Genomic DNA, 25,959 nt, shown 5'->3' on the forward strand with positions numbered 1-25,959 from the left:
TGATCTACTGGGTGGATGAATATATGCAAATGCACTGCTAACAGTTTTTCAGTTAAATTCTGGATTTTGTCATCTTCAAATGGCTGCCTGCGCAGAAAGTTATAGCGGCATACGGCCTGATTTACACTGGGTTACCAAAGTGATCTGTGTAAAGATAGCTGATCCATGCATGTTTGCATGTAAACCTGATGCTGTCTGAGGGATTTCCATGGAAATCAGTGAGTCCCTCCCTGGACAACACAAGAATAAGTTCACAGGAGTAGGTTGAATTTTGGTTATTTTTAAATCACCTTATTTGTGCCACCATTTCCTGCATAAACATCAGTGCAGGATAAAACCAGATGAAATGTTCTGGACAGAAGAGACGCATTACAAGTTTTCTGTAATTTCAACCAAATCAATTTAAAGCAAAATGTAACAATATTGAGTCAAAATCATATTGTTTTCCCCATTTTTTCCATAACCAACTTTGAGCATCAGCATCATGGGATATATCAGTTTCAATAGGAAAACTACAATTTAATGATTAATGTAAAGGAACTGAGCTCTTGCTGCTACTCTCCTAGCTTCTGACTTTCCACATTTGCATATGGACCAACATTCATGTGCATGATTTAAAAAAAATATTTTCTTTTGATTATAGCAGTCTTGTCATAATTATTTGAGTTTATTCTTATGCTATACAAAGTCTGATTATCAGCCAAGAGTAGAAAAGGACTGTATGGTCCCAGACATCCAGGGACCTGAAAGATAATTTAGTTTAATAGTTGGTTTGTGGATCTACAAATTTGATCTTTTTTGCTGTGTGCATTTACTTTTCTGTTTTAAATAATACTATGCTTAAAGAAAGAATGTAACAAGGGTCACTGAAACTCCACAGTTTCTTAGGTGCCTGCAGTGGTTTAATCCAGCTCTGCTCTAGGCAGTTAAATCTATAAGACTGTACCCTATGTCGGTCTGCACACGATTAACAACCACTGTCAGATGGAGTAAAGCATTTTCCACCGAAATATAAACAAAGTATCAGATAGGGGAGAGTATTGCCTTTGTCGTGCTATACTCACGCCAGCCAGCAGAGAGAAGCGTGGGATTAAAACGAGAAAAACAACACTGAAGAAGAAATGCGGATGTGTAGAGGGAGTAATTATTCTAGTAATTTTTGTTGTGTTGTTACGGATGAACTTCGTCCTTCAAAGTGCTAAACGGTAACGCTTTTAAAATGAACAAGTTCGTGTGTTACTGGGTTGCTGTGTCATATAAAAGCTTTGCGTTTTATCTCACCGGCTGAACGCTGGGTCACCGGCTGTGTTATCAAAACACCAGCCAGAGGTGCAGTTGGACCTACTTGTTACTGACAAGCAGAATGATGTTTTTTGTGTCTCTTAGCCACCATGCCTTATCTGGGCGGGGAGGAGACGGTGAGGGAGCTGAGGAGAGCTCTGTCCAACCCCAACGTCCAGTCAGACCCGCTGCGGTACAGGAACACCATCCTCAAAGTGATCAGGTACTCATCTCATCCCTCTGCTCAGCCACCAGGCGCTGCGGTTTGCCTGCAAGGTCGCATTCATCTGTCAAACGGGGCCGGGCACACATTTGCTTTTGGGAACCTGCTTACCACCCCAACCCATCCCCCATGCAATTTAAGTTAATTGTCACTGAAAAAGCAGGTGTTAGCTAGCAGCTAACTGGAAATATGAAAGAGTGACATCATTTTTGTGGGAAATTACAATACAGCTTTGTTGGTTCTGAAGATGACTGCTATTGTTGTAGATTTACGTAGATATGTGTGCACAAGGAAATCAGCTTCATTGTAAATGTGCTGGATTCCATGTTTATGAGAAATACGAGTTTGGCAGTCTTTTATTAGACATTGACTTCTATTCAGTATTCTATTCAGAAGTTATTTATTAAAATCAGAGGTAATGCTGTGTGCTTAGCTGATGGAGAGCAGGTTGCTATGGTTATGGTTAAGGATGATGGTTTAAATCGACATTATGAGGCTACACATGCAGAGAACTATAAGAACTTGACTGATGCAGAACAAGAACAGACATCTGCAAAAGCAGCAAGGACTTTTTACCAAGCTGTACACAACCAGGAGCTTTGTCGATATTCTCACAAAATTGCAAAAAACACTTAGTCATTTCATGATGAGAATTTTAAGAGTGTTTGTTGTCCACAAGGCAGCCCAGTTACTCATCTTTGAAACTTTCCACACATAAGGAGAAATGCTCAGAAGAAGCTATGTGAACAAGCATTCTCAGTAATGATGTTTAACAAATTGAGATACAGTCCCTGCACACTTGTCTCAGTACATTCTTCCAACTGCTGACAACGAGTCATAAGCATCTAACTGTGAATAAGAAGAAAATGAGATAATCGCAGTGAAAATGGTTGCAAATTGTTGTCAGCGTTGTTAACATTTTGCTTATTTATTGTGGAAGCTCAGATTGATGAAATTCATTTTACACCCAATTGAACAGTCCCACATGTGGCTCGATTCACTATGATTCATTTTTGTGTGTTTTTAAAGTCTCGCTCTTTGCTGTGTCTTTGACGGAAAGAGAGCTGAAGTGTTGAAACAACAGAAAAAAACAGCAAGCTACTTAATTCAACATCCCTTGTGTTAACAGATGCGTTAAAACTGTAATCACTTTGTGAAACACTGGTGTAGACTACATATCATAAACAATCTGGAAAGTTAGGAAACATTAAACAAACACGTAAAACTAAAAGTATGGATTCTAGTTATTCAAATACAATTTAAGGATCATGAAAAATACACGAGAAACATCAAAATGGAAGGCTGTGAGGAGATGGACCCAGGAAAACAGGGCTCTTTTTTACATTGACTTCATTATTAAGACCCCAAAGTTCCATTCGCCTTTTATATAAATAATATTGGAAAGGAAAGTGAACATATAAGCATTATACAGCCCCTAGGTACCAATCGTACCCCTCAGTAGTAACACTCTGTTGTTTTGACTAATACTCCCCTTTGTTTCAATGGCTTAAGACCAACTAGGACTAGTGACATAGCACTAACATCACTGCTGACTGGGGGTTTATCATCCTGTTTCAACTACGAAGCAGTAGATCATTTCAAGGAAAGACGGAAGCTGAAGGTTTAAAGTGGACTTATTCTGTTCCAATAATGAATGTTGATCTTAAACACTGGGCAACATTAAAAAGAAAATTAGGTCACTATATGAAGATATACAGTACTGTGCAATGGCTTGAGCCACCCCTCATTTCTTTATATTTTGCTTTCAGGCACCCAGACTTTCTTGTATGTTTTTTAAACAATATTTCACAAGGCTTTCTGACGTGTTTCTTTAGACCTCAACTTCCTCTTTACTCATTTCCAGTCCAGTCCGTGTACCTCACTGTTTTCAGAGGGATGTTTGTTGTTTGTTTTATATTATATATATTTCTTATCACTAACTTATGAAGGAAGCATTAAAGCATAAAAAGATGCCTAACTGAAGGGATGAATCATTGTGTCTACACATAACAGACAACTTAGTAGCAAAGGCCTAGTTTGTGCTTTGTGTTCTTTGTATTCTTTAGGCTCTTTTTTACTAGCAGCCTGTTGCAAAAATACATAATTTGTTCCAATTTGTTTGTTAAATTTACAGAAATGCCAACAGTAATAGAGTTTGAAAGACATGAAATAGTATTTTTGCTCTAATGAGGTTAAAACTATTAGCCTAAAACTATCTCAAAGTGGCGTGCAGGCTGTCCCTAAAGAAACCGAGGACAAAAGCAGAAGTGGCAGGCTTAAGAAATACTGTCTACCGCAGTTGAATGGTATCTGAAAACATGGTGGAGGCTCTGTCGTGGTTTGGGGTTGCATTTCAGCCAGTGTGTTGGGGAGCATGCCAGAACTGATGGAATTATGAAGACAGAAAAGTACTGTCAGATTTAATCTACCGTGCAATACCATCTGGAAAGCATCTGATTGGCAGTGGATTTGTTTGTCAGCACGGCAATGATTCCAAACAGAGTACCAATGCAGTAAAAACAAACCTATAGAGAAAAACACACAATGGAGCACTTGCTTCCCTAGAGCCCAGACGTCAATATTATTGAAGCAGTGGAGGATCATCTTGATAGAGAGCAGAACAAAAGACAACCAGCTTCCAAAGGAGAGCTTTGGATCTCTTTCAAGAAGCCTGCAGAAATATTCTTCTCTGCACTCACATGTTTTTGAAATATCTGGGCACTGACAAAGTTTTGTTAGTAAGAAGAATATGTTAATGAAATGTTTGTTAAATGTGATGTTAAAAGGTTTTCCTGTGTCCTATCATTTCCTCTTGTTCCATGTGTCTCTTTCTTTGTTCTCTTTCCCCATTTTTCATTTTCCTTTAATCTTTCTTTCTCTATTTCAACTCTGACTGTCCCCTCCTTATTCATTCCCGCTTTTGTCTTTCTTCTTGTTTATCGGTCCCCCTTCTACTCCCCCTTCCATTTCAGGACCATGTCACAAGGGGTAGATGTGTCTGGCCTGTTCAGTGAGATGGTGAAAGCCTGTGCCACAGTAGATGTAGTCCAGAAGAAATTGGTTTATGTCTTCCTGTGTTCCTACGCCACTTTAAACCCGGAGTTGTCCCTGCTGGTCATCAACACTCTGAGGAAGGACTGCCAGGATCCAAACCCAATGGTCCGCAGTCTAGCCCTCAGGAACATGACCAACCTCAGGTGAGCTGCTGTACACAGGGACCTCAGTGTAAGCTGCCACATCCACTCATGACTGGTTTTGAATGTGTCTGTGTGCCAGGTTACCCAGCCTGGTGGAGTATGTGGAGCAGCCTCTAACAGCAGGACTGAGAGACAGAGCAGCCTGCGTACGACGTGTGGCTGTACTCGGCTGGGCCAAATTGCACAACCTCCAACCTAGCTCTGAGATAGGTGGGGATTTTTTTTATCCCGTTAACACAGTTCTCTTCTTCTCTTGCAAGAAAGAAGAAAGTTAATCCCATCACTATTGATGTATCAGCAGGTGTGTTTCACTTGCTGATACATCAGCGTCATGTACAGAAACCTCTTGTTTGTGATTCTTTCCAGATGCAGCAGTGGTGAATGAACTTTACAGCCTCCTGAGGGACCCGGACCCCGTGGTGATGGTGAATTGCCTCCGAGCTTTGGAGGAGATCCTGAAGGAGGAGGGTGGTGTCGCTATTAACAAACCCATTACCCACCACCTGCTCAACAGGTTGGTTCACAGTTAAAACATCAGATGAAATGTGGATACATGAAATCTGTCAAAATAAGGATGCTCTGGCATGCAGTTTATTTTACTGTTAGTGCTGAACTGCATTAGGTCTTTGATTAATTTCAATGTGATGTTTTTAGGGGAGTGCCCTACTGTTTTACCTTTAGGCAAAGTAGGTAGCTGAAGTGGTGGATGGTGACACATCTAGAAAACTGTGAAATTTCACCAGAAGAAAAAGAATCCCATCACAGGAAGAAGTTAAAAAAAAAAGAGGGGGGGGGGGGGGGGTAAAGAAGGAGAGGGTTGAAGAAAGCCATTAATTTGTTTCTAATGTTTTTACATTCTCCTCTTCATCTGCTACTCAGTTAATGGAAAAAAGGCATTCTGTCTTCTTACTGAAATTGAATTCATTTTTTGTCTAATGAGAGCCTTAATCTGCAGGACTGTCTGTGTGTGTGGCTATCATCCAGCCTTCTACAGATAGCTAATCATATCAGCAGAGCCAAATAGCTTCCTGTTAGACTTCTGTCTAAACCAGCATTATAGACAGGAAGAGCAGATGTGCACATAAATATATTTCCCTGCATGTTTAACTATTGTAGCATAGCATAACACTGGCAACGTCCAGGTGACTTTCCTCAGCCGTATGTGCTACCAGGCTATTTTGTTTTATTCATTTTTGTCAGTGGTGAGATGTAAGAACTTGCCCAGGAACTGACCCTAAATAATCACGCTTATAAAATCACATTTTATTTCATCACCTAACATCAAGATTATATTTTGTCCTAACATAGAAACTGTATTTGAAACTGATTTCTCAGTGGCAAAATGAGTTCGTAAACTATAATGAATGCACATCACATTATCAGTTTCAAACTGATCCTGTGCTTTGGCTGAAAGGTAATACTTATGTTTGAGCTGAGCAGCTGTGGCTCACATATTACAGTCTGTCTGTCCTTCCTGTTTTTGTTTTGTTTTTTTCCCTTTCCTTTATGGTGTTATGTGGATAAAGGCAGTATGTGTAGTTTGTAGTTTATGTAAGTTTCGCTACTTGTTTTGTTACGCTTAGTGCAGACCTTCCCAAAGTGTGGGGGGCGCAGAGCCATTGCAGGGGAGGCGCGGTGTGAAAAGGGGAAAAAAAACAAACAAACAAGGCTTGGACACTGCTAGCACGGGGCTCTCACACAAACGCAAAGCAGGAGATGAAGCATAGCTGAATATGTTTCCAAACCAACTTCATTTTAAGCCAAAGACTAGAAAATATGGTGAAGCACATCTTCTGTTAAGGGTTCAATATTGAGGAGGAGAGTAAAAACAACCATGGTCCAGAAGAGCTTGGTCAAACAATCGATTTTAATGACCACACGCAGCGTGGGGAGATGTACACTGCAAAACATCAGCTGTAGATCTCCGCCCAAAAAGACACTTCAGATTGCTTTTGATTCATCAGGGTTAACGCCCCCTCATGCATCATCAGATACAATACATGCATACGTCAAATCAAAACCACAATTACTTTTAACACAGTTTGAAAAGAACATTGTCTCCGTCTCCACGGGAGGTGCTTCCTGTCAATCTTCTGACTCTCGCTTCTCCAAAATCTCGGTCCATGCTCTGCAACAAACTAGCAATTCTGCACGCACAAAAATGCAGTTGCAAGAAAATATATCTGAACTCTCACCTAGAACATAAGCCTACCTACAGAGTGTGTGTGTGTGTGTGTGTGTGTGTGTGTGTGTGTGTGTGTGTGTGTGGCTCGACCTCACACGAACTTTGTCTTATGAGAAGAGAGGCCAATTCTCATGTGCATAATAACCTAACTGAAACTATATCTGTAATTTGTTGAATAAATGTTTTAATCAAGAACCTCTACTAAAAGCTTAATCAAAAGATATAAATGAATAAAAGACAATAATGAATAACCTGGTTATTCAAATAGCATCATCCAAACAGCTCCTCAAAGTAACTTTCACTTTCACAAGCACGCTCTGCAAAAGCCTGCGCTTCCTGTCTACTTTGGCACAGAGTGTACTCAGAGCCCTTCTTTTATCAGAATCAGCACATACACATTTAAGATTATAACAAGCATTCAAAAGCATTTAAGATTATTGATTTAACTCAACAGTTTAACGTGGTTATAACGGCACCTGTAATAAAGGCTAATTGGGTACCAATATGTTTAAACATCTGAATACAATATCAATACTATAAACTGTATGATTAATGCAATGGTAATGATGATGATTATGAACCATAGCAGTAAAATAATTTCCCTGATCTCCACACTTCCCTTTGGCTTCACCTGCACAAGTGCCAAGGTAGGTCTGCCCTGCAGAATTGGTTTTCCCTTCGTCTGGAGCAGCGCTGGGCTCTTCAAATCACGGACAAACAGTTGTTATAATGACTAACTACTCCTGACATTTTGGAGATGTTAGCTCTTTATACAGTAACGTTACAGTGGGATACAAATAATATCAGGCTCATCCTGCCACGATTTGTTCCCCCTGTCTAAATCACGGACAAACAGTATCCCACAGCTGTTTATGTTTTTAAACCCATTTTGCACAGAGAGACATTTTTTGAAAAATGTATTGATAGCAATGTTGAACATTATTACACAGGAAAAAAACAACTACATGTAAAATAATTACACCGTGACACCTCTGCCTTTGTAAATGGAGGGACAGTAACTGCGTGTGTATATGTAAGGGTGTAAAACCTGAAGATAGAGACAAAATACTGTTAATCTGACTATCTGCCATTCTGCAATTCATCTCATGTAAACAATAACGTGGTGCACAGCGTGACGTGAGAAAAGGCACATACCTTTGACGTTGCGTGACGAACTCTGTATTCCTCGTCCACACGTAAATGCAAAAAAGGAGTTTTAAAAAATCTCAGTTTTCGCTGATTTGAAACGCCGTTTACGTGTGGACGAAACAGCTGCGTTTTCAAAAATACCCGTGTAGGTGCGGCCGTAGCGTAAAAGAGTTAGTAGTTTATTTTATTACTACCATTATTGCATATTACTTGTATTTGCTTAATTGTTTACTAAACCGCAATGGAGCAAAATATGGTGTGTGTGGTTGGAGGATGTGTTTGTGCATGTGCGCGCGCGGGGGGGGGGGACGACATTTTCATGTAAAACAAAGGGGGGCCCAGCAAAAAAAAGTTTGGGAACCACTGGCTTAGTGGATGTGTACAGTGCTATGTTCAAAATAAATAAAGACACTGTTAGAAAAAAAAGTCTGTCTTTCCTCCTAGGCTTAAGGAGTGTGACATTTGGGGTCAGTGTGAGGTGCTGAGAGTTCTTCAGCGCTACAGGACCCAGTCAGAGGACGAGCTCTTTGACATCCTGTCCCTGCTGGACTCGTTCCTTGTAAGCCCCCACCCCCCTGTCATGGCTGCCACCCTTAGCCTCTTCCTGAGCGTCTCCTCCAACCTGCCCGCCATCAGTCTGGCGGCCCTGGAACGAGTCAGTGGACCCCTGCTTGCAGCCTGTGGGAGTGGGTCCAGAGAGATGAGGTTTGCTGCCGTCTGCCACATACAGGTCAGTGCAACTAATTTAAACATGTGAGTGGACTGTGCAGCCAGAACTTGCTTCAATAACAGCTTCATTTTCTCCGCCAGCCTCATGAGGTTGTCATTCTGAGCTTTTCAGAATGACAACCAGCCCTCAGAGGCTGGAGGTGTGCTTTTGGCAGTGTTGGGAAGAAAATGTATTTTGTAACGTATTCCGTTACATTACTGAGAGTAACGTATTCTGAATACTTTGGATTACTTAATATATTATCATGCTTTTACAACTACATGAATGTGCTATTGCTGTGTGATTTATTACTTTTACTGAAGGTTATTCACCATACCAATGCCAACTAGATTTTTAAATCTTAATATAAAATGAGTAACAGTAGGATGGACATTAGGTAAGGCTGCACTTTTTGCAGCGATGCGAATGGATGGATGGATGTTGTATAAAGTTGAATATAAAACAGATCCGAACCGTAAAGGCATAAAACTGTAAAGAGACCTCTGGCTAATACGTTGAGTTCTGTGTCGGGCTCGTAGCCGAAAACTAGCTTTGCTTTGTCGTCTGGGTCAACTTTGTGTGTGTGTGTGTGTGTGTGTGTATATATATATATATATATATATATATATATATATACACACACACACACACACACACACACACACACACACACACACACACACACACACACACACACACATATATATATATACACATGCTTCCATCTCCCGTTTCTGGTCAGTGACATCTCTTACTTTTCAACTCTCCTTTTTCTCCCTCCTCGCGCTCACAGACACATAACAGGTATGACAGTCAATTCTCCCTGCAACACGGACTACACTGCCCATGAGGCTACATTCTTTAGGGCTATGCCTGTAACACTCTGCCTCTTGTCTTCTTATTAAATCATTTTTGTGAATAATTTTTTTAAAATATTTCTTCACGCCATTATGCGGGCCGCAAATAGAGGTGACATGGGCTGCGAGATTGAGACACAGACATGAGAGCCTCTTAATGCGTGTTTTGTTTGGGTTTCCACCGGCATGGACACCAAAAATATAGAGTTCATAGCCTTATGAAACAGGAAAATACCGCCGTGCAATCCATTATTTTCAAAAAAGTAACTGTATTCTGAATACCACCTTTTAAAATGGTAACTGTAAAGGAATACAGTTACTCATATTTTGTATTTTAAATACGCAATGGCGGTACATGTATTCGTTACTCCCCAACACTGGCTTTTGGTCATGCTGGAAAACAAACAGTGCCCTGCTGGTTAAAGTGTTTCCCTCAACATTGTCTCTAGAAACCCTGCTAGCTCCATAGTGGGAACCACACATTCAAATCAGTTCACCTTATCACAAAGAGACTTGTCATCAGACCAGAGACCAGAATGACCCTATTCACATTGGTACAAATATGTTGTAAATTGGCACTGCATAAATATAACAGAATTAAATTCAATAATGTAAGATATTATTCCTTATTCCAGAGGGCAGTCCCAAGCTGCTTGGAAAATTATTAAAAATTATTAGGTAAATTGCAAGTAGTGGCTACTTTGAGGAAATTAAAACCTCCTAGGACCTGGTGTCCTAGGACCTGGTGTCCTAGGACCTGGCGTCCACATATGTGGACATCACATTTTGGGTTGTCTAGACCAAAATACTAAATTTTCGGTATTAAGTTAAAGTGTAAGAAATTGTACAAATTAATATGACATCTGACTGGATAACTCTGTCTTTGTGGAAAAGCTTAATCACTTACTGAATCATTGGCATGTGGACGTGTGTCTTTTTTTTAGTCCCCAGAGGGAGCAGCAACAGTTCAGATTCACCGCATCTGATTCATTTTTTTCATTACTTTTACGTTCAGATGGATTTATGTGTACATGTCATGCTGAGAAAAAAAGATATGTCTGTCTGCTTGCAGTTGTTGCTGCGCTCTGTCCCTGGCCTGCTGGGGCCGCACTACAAGCGTTTCTTCTGTGGCTATGCTGAGCCTGCCTACATCAAAGAAAGGAAGATGCAGGTGATGCCAGTTTTGCTTATCCTTTGAATTTTTCATCTTCAGTTTTTGTGTTTATATGATGATATGCGTTTTGAAACAAGAAAACTTTAGCTGTAATAATCCAAAGTCCTAATACTTATTTTGTAAAACTAACCAGTAAACATAGAACATACTTTTGTGTTGGTGGACCAACTTCTTGCTTTTTACAAAGGAAAAGGAAACTTTATGTCTTAGAAAAACATGAGGTTAAATAAATGCAGACTCCAGACATTACAGATGCTGCAGAACACTGAAAGTTAACCCTGAGGTTGCCTCAGTAAGTCCTGCTTGAATAGATTCTCTCAGTTTCACTTAGTGGTCAACTCATCTTGCAGCATGATGGCAGACGTTCACTCCACTCCACTATTTCCATTATCCATTCATTCATCCATTTGTTGTGCACAGAGTCAGATTGCAGCTGGCTAAACAGGGTAGTTAGAATTTCCTTTACACAGGATCATTTTCCATCCTGGGTGGCTGTAGCTCAGGAAGTAAAGTGGGGCATCTATTAATCAGAAGATGGGAGGTTTGATCCCTGGCAGCTCCAGCTCTTACCCAAACGTCCCTGGGTGAGATCCTAACCCCAAGTTTCTCTTTGATGCATCCATCGGTAAAATGCACTTTTGATAGCAAACAGTGTTTGTGTGAATGAGGCAAGTTACATAAATGGCTATATAAGAGCCACTTACCATCTCTTCCTGGGAGATCCTGACAAGTGAGATGCTGAGTCTCTACATGTTCTGCATCTTATCCCAGTTGTGTGCCTGAAAAAACTCCAATTGAAGGCACCCAGGATGCTCAAACAGCCTCAACGGACTCTTTTCAGAGCACCCCCATCTACAAGCTCCCTCTAGTTTTCTGCTTATCTCGGTTCCTCAGGCAGCTACAAACCTAATGAGGAACAACTGTATTTGAGTTCCTATTTAAACTCAACATTTTTATCACTAATTAGTGAGATTTTCAATGTAGACGTGGTTGAGAGGTTTACCTTCTGGGTCATTTGCCTCCTCAGTAGCGTTATACAATGCTCACCTTGTCGATGGTACAATGCCAATCTGTCCATCTCCATTTTACCCAAACTGTGAGCTAACTCCACACCCCGACAAAGTAATTAATCCTTTTGTAACAGATAGCTGGACGGGTGGAGTTTGATCCCAACTGGTTCACAGCTGCCAAGTTTAACAAACACCTGAAACCCCCTTAGCATGAATTCTTTGTACAGATGTGGAAACATCTTTCAGGTGCTTTGATAAGTTTGTATTTCCTCCTTTTGGTCAGGATGCTCCATGACACTGCTTTCATGTATATACTTTGGCATAGACAGTAAATAAAAGATGGCCATAGCCACTTTGATGTTAGCCTTTGGTTTTTGGGACTGCATTTTGAAGCTTCATAGTGACCCCATTAATGGAGGTAAAACCTAACAGACAGTCCATGCCGTACTCCTAACTTTGGACATGTTAATATCCAAAAGGATTAGCTTAATCTTGGAGCAAGCCCCAAGAGTTGGATTTTTAGCTTTTTGCATTACTACCTTTTTTCACAAGTCCACAGTTAGTACCCAGTGTTAACAGCTGGAGGCGATCCTTTGACAGTACTATAGCTTCAGCTGCTGTGTGTTGCAGGTGCTGGTAGAGCTGGTGAATGACGAGAACGTAGCAATGATACTGGATGAGCTGAAAGGATACTGCACTGATGTCAACACTGACACTGCCCAGGCTGCAATCTCAGCAATAGGTAAACATGTTCACACATGCTGCTGTGTGCCAGTATTATGTAATTTGACACTCAGGCTCTGTTGTGTCTACTATTGTAGGTTTTTTTTTTTTTCTTCAGGTAGAGACTGCTGTATTAATGAGGGTGTAGTGATTAGGAGCACTAGATTGTAAATAATATGGATTTAGTAACACATCCTGATATTCAAATGTTTTGTCTTACTCTGTTCATACTGTATTAAATGAAGGCTGGTTTATATTTATAAGCCTTCATGTTTTTGCTGTGTTCCCGAACCTGTGTGTGTGAAGTATATGTTGAAATTGAAACAACTGAATAGAAAACATTTTATCTCGCTATAAGCACCAAAGTTTGGGACCAAGACCATTCCAGCTCTGTGGTTCCACTACCCAGACCCATTGTGTTATGAACTACGAATTAAAGGATTTTTTTTCTCTAAATGTAACTGCTTTTCATTTCAAATTTAAATTGCTGATGTTAATGTTAATCTTACACACCAGTAGACACACTCTTTCCAAATGGAGTTTCTACATTCATTTGTTTTCAGCCTTCCTGAAATGCAAAATGTTAACCCATTTGTCTGACAATAAGTAAATAATGATAAGCAAAAAAACAACACATCCCTTTTTATTAAGGATAAGAATACACAGCGTGCTGCATTTTCTGTGTAGAACATGCTCAGGTTCTAAAATCTCATTATCCATGTGTTTGATCAGTCACTCTAACACCCTGTGTTTGCCTTTATTGTATGCAGGTCGTATTGGACGCAGCTACAGCGACAGATGTCTACAAATACTCACTGGGCTGCTTGGACTCAAACAGGATCATATCACTTCTGGTAAAAACATCAGTTCCACAACCTCCCACAGACAGTACAGTATACACACAAACAGCTTCATGCTGTCAGAGCTGGTTTTTTACTCTTTCACCACACTTTTTGTCTCTCTACTCTCCTGCTACCCTTCTCAGCGGTGGTGCAGACAATGCGTGACCTGGTCTGGGTGTGTCCCCAGTGTAGCGACACTGTGTGCCTTGCACTGGAAGGCTGCGAGGAAACACTGCAGGATATCCAGGTTAGATCCTGCCATACCTATATACTGAGTGCAAGAAAAAACAATATCATGCCATAAATGAGTATGTGCTGTAGATGTCCTGTTTTGAAAATACAAATTGGCAAAAGTATTATCAGAAATATACTTAACAGAAACTTTTTTTATTCTACAGGGCATTATCATGGTATTTTATTTTATATGCTGAAATTTAAATTTACTTTCATAATTCTGCAAGGTTATTTCAGTCTGTTGTAACGATATATTTCAGTTATGGTCAAGTTGGTGAACATAATCCCAAGCATCCATTAATAATTTATTTCATTTTCTGTATCCTCTTATATAGGGTATAGAGCACTGTGCAAAGTTCATGAGCCACTCTTAGTCCTTTCATATTTTGGTAGAAAACAGCGAACTAGGTTCAGCGCTTTATTGAAACGTTCAAACAAACACAGAAATATAGTAAATAAGGTAAAAACGGGGTTTGTACAATTCTAAGGAGCCTGAAAGTCAATATTTGGTGTAATCAGCTTTATTCTTCAACATGAGTCTTCAGGAATAGTTCTCCAGGCTTCTTTAAGAACATTTAAAGCTCTTCTTTGATGTTGGCTGTTCTCTACTTCAGTAATGTTAAGGTCTGGGCTCTGGGGAGACCCAGACATGTTTTTCTATTCAGGTATGTTTTTTGCTGCACTGGCATTGTGTTTGGGATCACTGTCGTGCCAAAAAATGAATCTGTTGCCAATCAGATGCTATTACACGATGGCTCTAAATCTGACGGTAATGTTCTGTCTTCATAAGTCCATCGGTTCTGACAAGATTTCCAACATCATTGGCTCAAATGTAGTCACAAACCTCCATTGTGCTTTACAGCTATAGACTCTCACTGTTGTATCTCTCTCCTAATCTTCTCTGCGCATTTTGAAAATGATTTCAATCATACATTTCAAATTTCACTTGCCGTGTGTGAGTTTTTCCTTTTGGGTCACAAGTGCGTTGGTTTAGAATGCGAAAGTACGTGTTTTGGTGCACAGTTGTGGGGCGTGACTCACGGGGTGCGTATTAGGCAACAATGGTGGTTGCACCCACCTGTTCACCTCACATATTGTTTGATTAGCAGAAAGGTAGGGTGAGCATAAGGTGAAACTTTCAGTTGACTGCAGTTTGATACACAATTTGTTGCTGCAGTTTGGTGTAATAATTGGTGCAACAGTTGTATTTGTTTGTGGAGTCTGTGCATTTGGGTTTTTTTGGATCCCTTGTACTGACTTGTGGTTTGGACAGTGTAATGGTTAAATAAGTAGAACAAACATTTCAGAAGTGCATTTTATTTGTTTACTGATGCACGTCTTCAGTACCCACGTTTAGCCTGCCACAGCCGTTGGTTATGGAGCAGCCACAATAAGACCTGTTGCGACTGATTGTCAGTCTAGTTATTGTGCAGTTTGTTCTTCAGCCTTTTCTTCCTCTTTACTTTCCTTTATAAAGGACTTTCTGAATGAATCAACAATTAATGGATCAGTCAAAAGCCCAGATGCATCTCTCAGGTCCTATGTCTGGTCAGATCTGCTGCACTTCTACTTATGTCTTGACATTCAGATACTGTTCATCTGTCGTAGCTAGTTTTTAGGCCAACAACTTCTTTGTTTCATATAATTTTATGCTAATCAAGCTATCTTATCTTTAAACACAATTTATGAAACATAGTTTAAAGTGAAGAAATGGGAACAAATTACGTGATTTTCTGGTCAGTGATTGCCTCCAAAGTATTTGAATTGATGCCAGGTTTCTTTTCATGCTAAGTGCAAGTGAAATTACCAGATTCCCCCATTAAAGTAGATATATCCTAATGAGTTCCTATTGTTATTCTGCAACTCTGGTTTCTGGTAGTTGTATATGATTCACAGTTGAAACTAATCCTTGTTAGCAGGGCACTAAGTTCATTTGTCTGAAACAAGCTGTTTTACCTCTCCTTCCCCCTGAAAACCTGCTTTTCTTTTCATTACCTGTCCCATGTGCTTAATGCCAGAACCATGTAGCTGAGATAATCAGATTGAAAATATCTGCTCTCACTGCGCTGCTTTCGGCTGCTCTCTTATTCACACTGATGTATAGAAAAAAATCCTTGAAACTTTCTTTTAAACCGCTGAAATATCAAGGGGTGGCAAATGAAGTGAGATAGTCGCCATAGGCTCCAATGTTATAATGGCAAACTTGGCAGTATTCTACAGCAGCCCAGTACAAGAACTTTTTTCTGTATAGTTTCCCCCATTATAACGACTGTACGCATTCTTTTGGAGTTGGGGGTGTAATAAATGCATGAAGTAGAAATGCAGATATATTTCAGAACTGTACTTTGGAGTAGAACTGACTTTTGAGGAGATAAAAACAAGCTTGGCACTGGGTAATTATACTACCAAGCATTTCTTGGTAGTTATATTGGACGACAGTGAACCCACTTCTGTTGACTAGACTTGGGTCTAAATATTTCACTGCCTCCTTCACTAGGGCAGGCAGGCTTTGCTCTGGTTGCTGGGTGTGTATGGGGAGCGAATTTCCACTGCCCCCTACGCTTTGGAAGTGCTCATCGATGGAGTGAGAAGCGAGGCTTCTCTGGGAATCAAGATGGAGCTGCTGACAGCCACCATGAGACTTTTCCTGTGTCGGCCTGCTGAGACACAAGACATGCTGGGAAGACTGCTGCACTACTGCATAGGTTTGTGTTTATGTGTGTGCACATATGTGTATACAGACAGATCATGATAAAATAGATCATTTTTGATGCCCTTGTGTTTTCCAGAGGAGGAGACAGACATGTGCGTGCGTGATCAGGCTCTTCTCTACTATCGCCTGCTTCATTGTGGGATAGAAAAGACATGCGAGGTCCTTCAAGGTCGGAGGTCAGATCCCTCTCTGGGTGTTCTGATTGGGCGTCCCGCCAAGCCTGTCAGCCAGTGGGCACGCTGCTTTAACACGTTGGAGCCTCTGAGCCAGGGTGCTGTAGAGGCCGAGTCAGACAGCAGGGGAAGCCCCGAACACGTGACCTATAACCCCAAGCCAAATGCCGACCTATCAGACACACTGAGCTGTAGTCACATTGAGGAGGTTCATTCAGGTGAGTCATGACACTGAAATCCTTCTGCTTTGAAAATCTGATTGGCTGAATTTTGAAGGCTTGCCACTGACTAAATAGTCAGTGGCAAGCCTTGGCTGTGCTGTGCACAGCGCAAATGTTTTTCACATTTAAACAAAATGCCTTTTCTAAAATAAAAAATCCAATGGAGTCTTAAAAACAAACTATTAAAATTACTTCCTTATAATGTTCATGCTAATTCACCATAAGGAAGACTCGCTGACAGAGACCAGCATATATTTAAACCAAAGAATTTGCTTATACAAATTTGTTCTGTTCAAATATTCCCTTCAGTTGAGTTTCCTGTGTCACCTCTTGCGTAGAAAATCGGATTTAAAAATGCTAACGACTTATAATGAAGTTGGGTTTCTTTTATGAACTTTTTCTGAGGCATAATAATGACTCTGAAATGTATTAATTGTCTTACATTTTCTTTTAAGATTACACTTAATGGATCGTCTACATTTTTAAATTCAGTTCTGTTTGTTTGGTGTTTGTGTGGCTGTGTGCCTGCTTTAGATCTACATAGTAAAGGACACGATTACTTCACTCAGGTGAAGCAGTGAGGGTTGTAGAAGATGCAAAGGCTTTACACAACATAAATCGTTTAGCAAACCTGACTTGCTTCCTAGCAGATATTTCCAAATCATCTTGTCACCATTGGACATTTGGGACAACCCTCAAATAAACAAGGCTAAGCTCTGTAAAACTTAACATTTTAGTCCTGAAGAATTACCATCATTAGGTCCTTAAGATTCATCCACCAGGACTGTGGATATTTTAAATCGGTATAAAGATTTGTTCCTATCCAGCTGACAGGTATTCCATTCACAGAAGCACACTGCTAGCGTCTTGACTCTGCAGGGTGGGGTTACAAAAATAAAGTAGATGTGAATTGTTTGCTTGTGTTATCTTTGCGGAGCAACAAGAACTCCCTTTTGAGGGTAAGAGGAGTCATATCAACCTTTCAGCATGTCCACTACCTGAAGTTGATGTTGGAGGAAAGCCAATAAAGCAGAGCATACACTGTTCGGATATTCTATACTTTTAAATTAGTCGCCTGTGACAATTTTTAGCACCAGGATGAGTTTCTGCCTAATTAAATGTTTGAAATGAGTCGGGGGCTAATACTTTGTCCAAATGAGCGATGGTGTAGTTCTTGGAAGGTTGGTTGGTTTCTGGCTTGTCAGGAATGTTGTTCTGGATGATGTCTTTCAAACTCCCATATGTTTGTTTTACCGTGGGGCAGTGTTTTTACATGTTGTGGCTAAAACATTCTTCTCCCCACTGCTGGAAAATAAATCTTACTTTTACAGAAGCCTTGGATTCTGTATGGCCACCTGCAGATTCTCAACCACACAACTTTCCATTTATGATTCTTCACTTTCTTTCTTTTAAATTGTTTTAATTAAAATTTTCTCTAAACAAATCTGACAGGATTTTCCACGCCTGTGTTTAGTGTGATTTTGTGGGTTTAATGTTTTACTGTCAAAGTTTAGGATGTTCCTCCTTATGCTGTTCCACGGCATTTAATATGTAAAAATGTGAGGGCAGAGTGAGGAACAGTTTGAAGCCATCTATGATGTCATAGTTGGGGAAGAGGTGCACTAAACCAATAGAAGAATAGTCTCTCACTAACAAGGGAAACATTCAAAGACCACGACAAGCTTGTGAGCCCAATCAACCACAATCAAAGCACACATATATCCGTCTAAGTTCACATTTTGATCACAGGAAAGTCGAGCTCATAGCCATAGTCACTGGGTGTGGGAGTATAGCTTTACTTATTGCATTAGTCAAGGTTAGTGACTCTGTATGATCATAAGCTCTTTCATTCAGAGGGTTTAACTTAGTTTTATATCTAGATGCGCACACACACACGCACACACACACACACACACACACACGTTGCTATTGTTTGGTAAATTTTGCTGTGCAGGCTAACTTTGAGTGAAATTCTTGGGTGTTTGTTGGCTTAGCTAATTCACTTTATGGCTAACTGTATAGTGTTGGCATCTCCTGCCTTTATATTTTTCTTTTTTTTTTAAATGTTATTTTATTTTTATTTTTTCCTGAATGAAGTGTGCTTTTCAAAGCAAAGTCCACAACAACTCAATGACAGAAGCATCATAAAAAGATTTTACGACACAGCAGCAGTGTTGTATTTATATTGAAGAGTGCAGGTATACATAAAAGCATTGTATGTGATGTACTAAAGGTTTAAAAAAAAGATAGAGAGGCTTTATCTAGTAACTGTGACTTAATGTCTCATAATAAATAATGAAATAGCATCACTGGCTGTGACAAAGTGATTAGGCATGAACTCATTTACCACTTGTCCCTTAACCATATGGATAATTTATTTCCTTGTTATTATACAGTCAACCATAATGCTTTATTTTAGACATTGCTGGTTTAACTTTGCTTAACACACTATCCCGGGTTTGTTTGTGGTAGCAGTAGTTACATTCATTATATCAATGCATATGTTTTTTAAAGCAAACACTACTAACTAGTGATGGCCCGCTTGAAGCTGAAGCTCCGGTGTGTGTGTCAAAAAAATCAACACACTGCTTCAGAAGCACTGTGTCGAAGCTTGATTCGTTTGGCCAGAGTCACATGATCAGTGACGTCCGAAGCTTCATTTAGAACCTAACTGCTTCGGTAGCTGATTCAATGGTTTATAAGGAAGTGAATCATTCGCGGGATTTGTGGAGTGTTTTGATGGTGACAGATAGCAAACCACTGATCATTCCACTGAGAGATTTGGAGCCAGCGAGGAATAGAGGAGGTTCTGTTGTGTGGGAGAATTTTGAGTTGATTTTTGTCAATCGGGTGGGTTTTCCAGCTTTGTGTTCTGGTCATTTGCTTTTGTTTTGTGCGTGTTTATTATATCTGAAAATGGGAAAAGGTAAAATGTCAAAAATCTGCTTCCATAATATAAATATCATTAAAGAACTATAGAAAAACTTCCACTTGACTCTTTACATGTAATGTTGTAAAAATATATATTTTATTGTTTAATTAATCTGAAAATGTTAGTCTGCCAAATGTGCAGCAATTGGATTTATTTATTCTCTTTAGCTGATAGTTTGTGGGGCCCAGGTAGACAGTATAACTGCATCTCTACCAGTTTCTGTGCGCTCCAGCCTCTTCTGTTCCATGTGAAGGGATTTTCCTTAAGGCAGGAGAAATTATCGCCACGAAAAGGAACAGGTTCGGCCATCGCACACTAGAACAAATTCTCTTCGTAAATAAAAATGAAAAAGGGCTGCTTTAAATGCATCATGTTTTTAATTTGCAAGTTCATAAGCATTTTCCCTTTCCAGTTCACAATCAATTCTACCCCCAGGTCAAAAATATGTCTGGGAAAATTTCCTTAATATAATATTATTTATATATATACCCGTCTAGCGGTTAATTGCATAAGTGCATGGAGGCAGGACCTCACAGCAGAAGCATACTCCATAATGTGTTGTACATTATCATATGTATATTATATGTAATGTGGTATTTTTTCAATTATTGTATTTACCAACATCAAGAACTCACAAGCAAAGAAAGACCACACAATGGTGCATGTTTGAACAAGGAGAGTTTACTGGTCAAAATTATTTATTACACAAATAAACCACTTTTTTTTTTTTAACCACCAAAAAATACACGTTCAAAGCAACACAACGGCGGCCCAATATCAGACAGAATTCCACTCTGTAGAGTGAGCAATCTTAATGAAGCAGTTGGTTTTATTTTGTGGATTCAAGCGGCTTTTCATATTTTTGGCCACCAGATGTCACCAGAGAGGACTGTGTTGAAAAGCTTCGAGTAATGAACCGTTTTTCAATACAAGCTTCAGTGCTTCAGAAAGCTTCATTTGGCCATCACTACTACTAACCATCAGGTCATTTGAATTTTCTTCTGTTCACAGGCAAATGTCCAGTAAATTATGTTTCTTTATGTTACTTTGGTTATACTTACCACGTTTGTCCATTTATTCAGGTCCTATATCTAAACCAGGTGTGTGGGAAGGGCCGCCCCAGTACTTCCTGTTTATATAGGGTCATGAGGTCATTGAGTGCATCACTGGGTGTAACCAAATGAAGGGCTTTTCATTTTGTATAGTATTATTTATTTTCTTTAAAGTAGCCTTTGAGTTGTATTGTATGCAGTGTTTTACTTCTCAGACTATTTAGCTGAGTAAATGAGTTTGTCAATTTCATGCATAATCATATTTCTGTTCTTTGTTTAGAATTGCATTGTTTGGTCTGACCTATTTTTTTCCAGTGGTAGAGACTAACGAGGTTCAGGTGTGTGTAAAGTCCTGTATAAAGCAAGTGGAATTTTTGCCTACCAGGTTGGTTGGTTGGTTTTATGGTAGAATGGAGATGCCAGAAATAAAGTATACTTAAAAGAAACTTAAATAGTCTGCTGATGCTGCTTACATTATGCTACCTCACACAGGCTGAAAGCCCACTAGACAAATTAGTACAGTCGCATGAAGTCTTGTGAAAAACTAAGTAGACTCACTAGCTTCTGGAATTGCCTTTTACCAGCAATAACCTTTATAATTAATCATTTTCTGTATTATTTGTATTAGTCTCTCATATTACTTAACCATGTTGCATCAGTTCATTGAGCTTTGTGGGCATTTGTTTATGCATAGCTGTCTTATTGCCCCACCGCGGCATTTCCCTTGAGTTGAGAGCTGGACCTATTTCTGCCTGTTTTGTTGACCAAAACAGTACACATTATTTCCCATGACAAATCCTCTTTCTATGCTGGGGTAACTGATCACTTTGAGTATTTAAACAAGTAAGTGCTATACATGAGTGTAAAGCCACACAGATCTCACTTTGGAGATGCTCATAAGTCATGATGCTTATTAGTTGTGTGGTAGGTAGTCTAACATGTCTGTAAGTAGGAAGGACAACAAATAAAACCTAAAAACTGCACTAAATATTAAAGAGTCCATGACACCATCTTTATCTGTTAACTTAATTTACTTTAAACATTCATATTTAACTTTCACAGTTTTTATACTGTCACCAAAAAGTTATGTGTATGCACATTTCTAATGGAGCACTGCATTGCAGCGCAGTGTTGCCATGCACTCTGCTTTCACTGCCTCACAAAACACAACATGACTAATCTGTCTGCAGGAGGTTATCAAGGTTATTTAACAACACATTGTCATTCGGGTTCAGTTGCTGATATTTTTGCAGTTTTTCTGCTAGAAGGAAATGTCCTCACCTAATGGAAAATGTATGTGTCCTGCATGAAAGGAACGGCAGCAATTTCAAGTCTTGTTCTTAAACCAAAATTGAAAATTATAGTGGTATTACAAAATTGGAGCAGTGTATTAGAGATGTGTTCCATGCTGTAGGTTGCACCTCTTTCCCACATATTTAGTGTAAAACTTTGCTGTGACACTTCAGAGTCATGTTTCAATTCCATTTTGTTCCTTTTGCACCAGTTCACAACAATATTAGGTAAAGACCCCACAATACTAGACAGAATGTTCCATCAATCAGATAATACTCATAAGCAACTGTTACGGCCCTAGCAGGGCCTCCTCCTGAAGGTGCCTGTATGGGCGTGTCCTACAATCTCTTTTGCCTGAGGTGCCACCTTTCTCTTTTACACAGTTGACTCACATCAGTAATTAAAAGTATTTAAGCCCAGGTAAAGGTGAGCTCTGGGCCAGAGTGCCATTTGTGTGGTTGCAACTAGTGAGCTGCTCGGTTGCAGCTAGTGAACTGCTCTTTTTTTTTTTTTTGTTGGACTTACTTTTTAATTTATTGACCAATGCTTGAGTTTTGTTTGTTTCCTTAAATGGTGATAGCAGCTTGTCCGTCTCTTTTGCCTCCTTGTCTCCTTTTTCCGACCCGGACACTTTTTGTTACTTTCCCTCATCGCCTTGACCCTTTTACACTTACAGCACAGGGTCTTCAGCCAAGATCAGTAAGGGTTAGCTACACCCTACAATAATACAACGCAAACAGAGAAAACCCTCACCTGTCGTTATTGCTGTATGATGAGCTGCTTTTTTAAAAAAAAAAAAATTATTTATTTATTTATTTTTTTTAGCTTTGGGGAAAATATTCTGTGGACTAATGAGACTTGGATGACGTGTTATAACTTTTGTTTTTTTGTTTTTTTTAATGAAGTTATAACTGATGGAATCATGAAGCCCTGAAGTGGTCCAGGAAGCAAGCCAAAAGTCCAGAAATTAGTATATGCACGTAACCCACTTATCCCAAAACCTGCATAACCCAAGTGCACTTGAGCACCTCTGAATGGCTCTAAAAACCCCTACAAAAAACACAAACAATGAAGGATTTGGAGAGACCTAGTCAAAGTCTAGATTTTAATCCTATTGAGATGCTTTGGCATAACCTTAAACATGCTGTTCATGCTGGAAAACCCTGCAGGGTGGTGGAATTAAAACAATCCTACAAAAAGGAGTGGCCAAAATTCCCCCACAGTGATGTGAATGAGTGATTGCCAGTTATCGCAAATGCTTTATTGTGGTACCCTTGGCAGCAAGAACTGCAATCAGTTAGTAGGTTTAGGGGTAATTTGTGTGTGTGAGAGAGTCAGTCTGAGAATGTTGTGTTACTATAATACTTAATAATACTTAAAACCCTCCCTGTCCTTTCTCTCAGAATGCCCTGTTGTTTTTTGTTTGGTTGTTTTTTAACCTCATCCTCCCCTTCTTCCTCTCACTTTGTCTCTGTATGTCCTCTCTAGGATCAGACAGTGCCATGCGGTGTTCAGACTCCTCCACTAATGTCCTGGCTTCCAGCATCGCAGGCCCTCTCAGTTTGTCCCTCTCCCCAGCTGTCAGCCCAGAGGACTTTGAGCACCTGTGGCTGCAGCGACAGGCTTTGCATACTGAACGCGGTAATGAAATGGAAGGTTATATTGAAAACTAAAGTCAGAGATTCATAGCTAAAGCTTCCCCTTTATTCGATAGCAAATGTGGTTAAAAGGAGCATGTAGGCCTCCTAAAAATCTTTAACAAGAGTGTGAAATCTCCATTGGTGGAATATACCAATTCCTCCAAAGTAATGTGTATATACTCAATTACAAATCTGATATACTTTAGATTTGATTAGTGTCAAGCTGTGGCAAATTGATGTTTGAAAGGCTCACAACTATGTGATAAAGGTCTGAAACCCACACTGCATGTTAGAATGTGTCAGGATGTATTGTAGCTCAGATAGTTAAGATATTCCCATGAGAACACTGCCCTCAGTTAAAAGGGAAATAAGACAACAAAACTGAAACTTTTGGCTGTAAAAGCACTTAATTATACCTAACTGTACCTAATTATAACAAACAAAAACGTTCTGGTTCATCAGTATGGGTTATCGAATAACATGAGAGATCATAACTCTTTATTGTCATTGCACAGTCATACTTAGCATGATGGTACAATGAAATTGGAAAACTGTCCCACGTCAGCACTAAACACAACAAAACACAACACAATTAACTTTAAAGTGGATAAAAACTGCAAAAAGGTATGAATAATGAGTGCATAGATTCATGATGGAAAATGCTTGTTTTACTTATGTAAGAAGAAAGAATTTATTGATACAGCTTTCAAATATGAATGTGGTTTGTTCGTTTTCTGTACATTTAGATGACAATTAGTTTCTTGAGAAAATAGCCAGGATATTTAAACCATTATTGAAAATTATAGTTAAATACTGTTTGTACATTACAGCATGAGCAATGATGAACTTGTAATAATAATAGTTATCATTTATTATTATCCATTTACCTTTTTATCATATGGTGATCATCTGCAGTGACCTCACCACAAGTATTGTGTGTGAGAGAAAACCTCCGGCTTCAGATGGCTGTAAATGTCAGAGTCAGACAGCTTCTTTTTTTCTTTTTTTTTCTTTCTTGACTCTGAGTGAGTAATAAGGTCTCCAGCACATAGATTTAGAAAATAAAATAATTTTAAAATTTATGATTTCTCTTGTTTCATGAACATTTGACATTTAGGTGAGATGATGATGAGATGAGATAGACTTTATTTGTCAGTTGCAGGTCTTTTACCCACAGTTTTTACAGTGTTTCTCCACATTTAAAAGCTATCGTTGTGACTTCTTGTTTTGTTGTGACAAGGTGCTGAGAAAATAGAGGAGGTTGACTGTGCGTGGATAGAAGAATGTGTCCGGTGTCCAGCAGTACTTCACTGTTCTCCCCAAAGCCTCCAAGCTGCCATGCAGCTGGTCAATATCCAGACGCTGGCGTTCACGCCACAGCATATGCTGCCCTGGAGGGTCTACCTGTACACACACACCCAGCGCTCCCACTCCATGGACGCACCCAACACTACGCTCATACTGGGGGAGCTGCTATGTACTGGAGAAGCCAATCAGAAAGCAGGAGTAAAAAAAGGCACAGCTGACAGTGAAGCTGGAGCAGAGGGTAAAGAAGACCAACTGGTGAGAAAGGAAATGGATGCAACAGCTGACAGGCTGAGGGTGAGCGAAGACGGACAGGAAGAGGAGGAGGGAATAAAAGTGATTCTCAATCAGCAACCAAAAGATGATGACGCTCTGAGACAGTTTCTCACAATCCTTATCACTGTACTGAACACACTGTCCTCAGAGAAAGATTAAAAATAGACTTTTCCCCTTTGATCTACATCTTTCCAAATTCATTCATTTGTCACACCGCCTGGGCCTAACAGCATGTTGAAGGAGTAAACACATTCAAAACTGGTCCAACTTTATGAAGCATTGTTATTCTAATAAAACAGGAAAGTACAAGCAACTAACAGTTACTACCCCCTTTTAAGAGAAAACTACCAAAAAGTTGTAAGGTAAACTCAGAGGATTTTTTTTTTAAAGCCCAGTTCAGGCTATGTTTGGCCTTATGGGGGCACTATTGTGGATCAGTCCCAATGCACCAAAAGCGGCTGATAAATACTGTTTACCTACAAACACATACAGTGATGATGTTATCTTACCTACCCACGGTGTGCTGCTTTATTATTGTAGTTTATTTGATGCTAGATTGCGTTTGATATGATTTTTAAAATGTTAGTTGGCTGATGAGAAAATGCAAGAGAAATAGAAAATAATTTAAAAATGACTAAGAACTTATAAAATAAAGGAAACCTGTGTATCTGTCTTTTGCTTTTGTGTTAACAATAGCTCAGGGCGTTTGCTTTAATTTCCTGGTGTAGTTCCAAAGAATGTGGCCGCCTTTGAACGTAAGCGGTTGGCTG

General features: G+C 39.6%; 1 protein-coding gene across 1 annotated transcript; it reads left to right on the forward strand.

Annotated features, from left to right (window-relative positions):
- The first annotated feature begins 838 nt into the window (after window positions 1–838).
- ap4b1 (adaptor related protein complex 4 subunit beta 1) lies at window positions 839–25,861 on the forward strand. The gene is made up of 14 exons (XM_084916448.1): window positions 839–1,205; window positions 1,387–1,504; window positions 4,477–4,701; window positions 4,781–4,911; window positions 5,068–5,215; window positions 8,480–8,765; window positions 10,674–10,772; window positions 12,416–12,527; window positions 13,279–13,362; window positions 13,494–13,597; window positions 16,082–16,289; window positions 16,374–16,688; window positions 23,457–23,609; window positions 24,849–25,861. Exons 2-14 carry the CDS (start codon window positions 1,392–1,394, stop codon window positions 25,346–25,348), a joined length of 2,478 nt encoding a protein of 825 aa, XP_084772574.1. The 5' UTR covers window positions 839–1,205; window positions 1,387–1,391; the 3' UTR covers window positions 25,349–25,861.
- The last annotated feature ends 98 nt before the right edge of the window (window positions 25,862–25,959 follow it).

This window comes from Perissodus microlepis, chromosome 20 (genome assembly GCF_051167445.1).
Source record: "Perissodus microlepis isolate ML-2025 ecotype Zambia chromosome 20, ASM5116744v1, whole genome shotgun sequence".
In the NCBI taxonomy this organism is placed as follows: Eukaryota; Metazoa; Chordata; class Actinopteri; order Cichliformes; family Cichlidae; genus Perissodus; species Perissodus microlepis.

Coding starts and splice junctions, on each gene's coding strand:
- ap4b1 (XM_084916448.1), top strand. CDS start 1,392: ATGCCTTATCTGGGCGGGGAGGAGACGGTGAGGGAGCTGAGGAGAGCT. Junction 4,912..5,067: donor CCAACCTAGCTCTGAGATAG/GTGGGGATTTTT, acceptor GATTCTTTCCAG/ATGCAGCAGTGGTGAATGAA. Junction 12,528..13,278: donor GGCTGCAATCTCAGCAATAG/GTAAACATGTTC, acceptor TATTGTATGCAG/GTCGTATTGGACGCAGCTAC.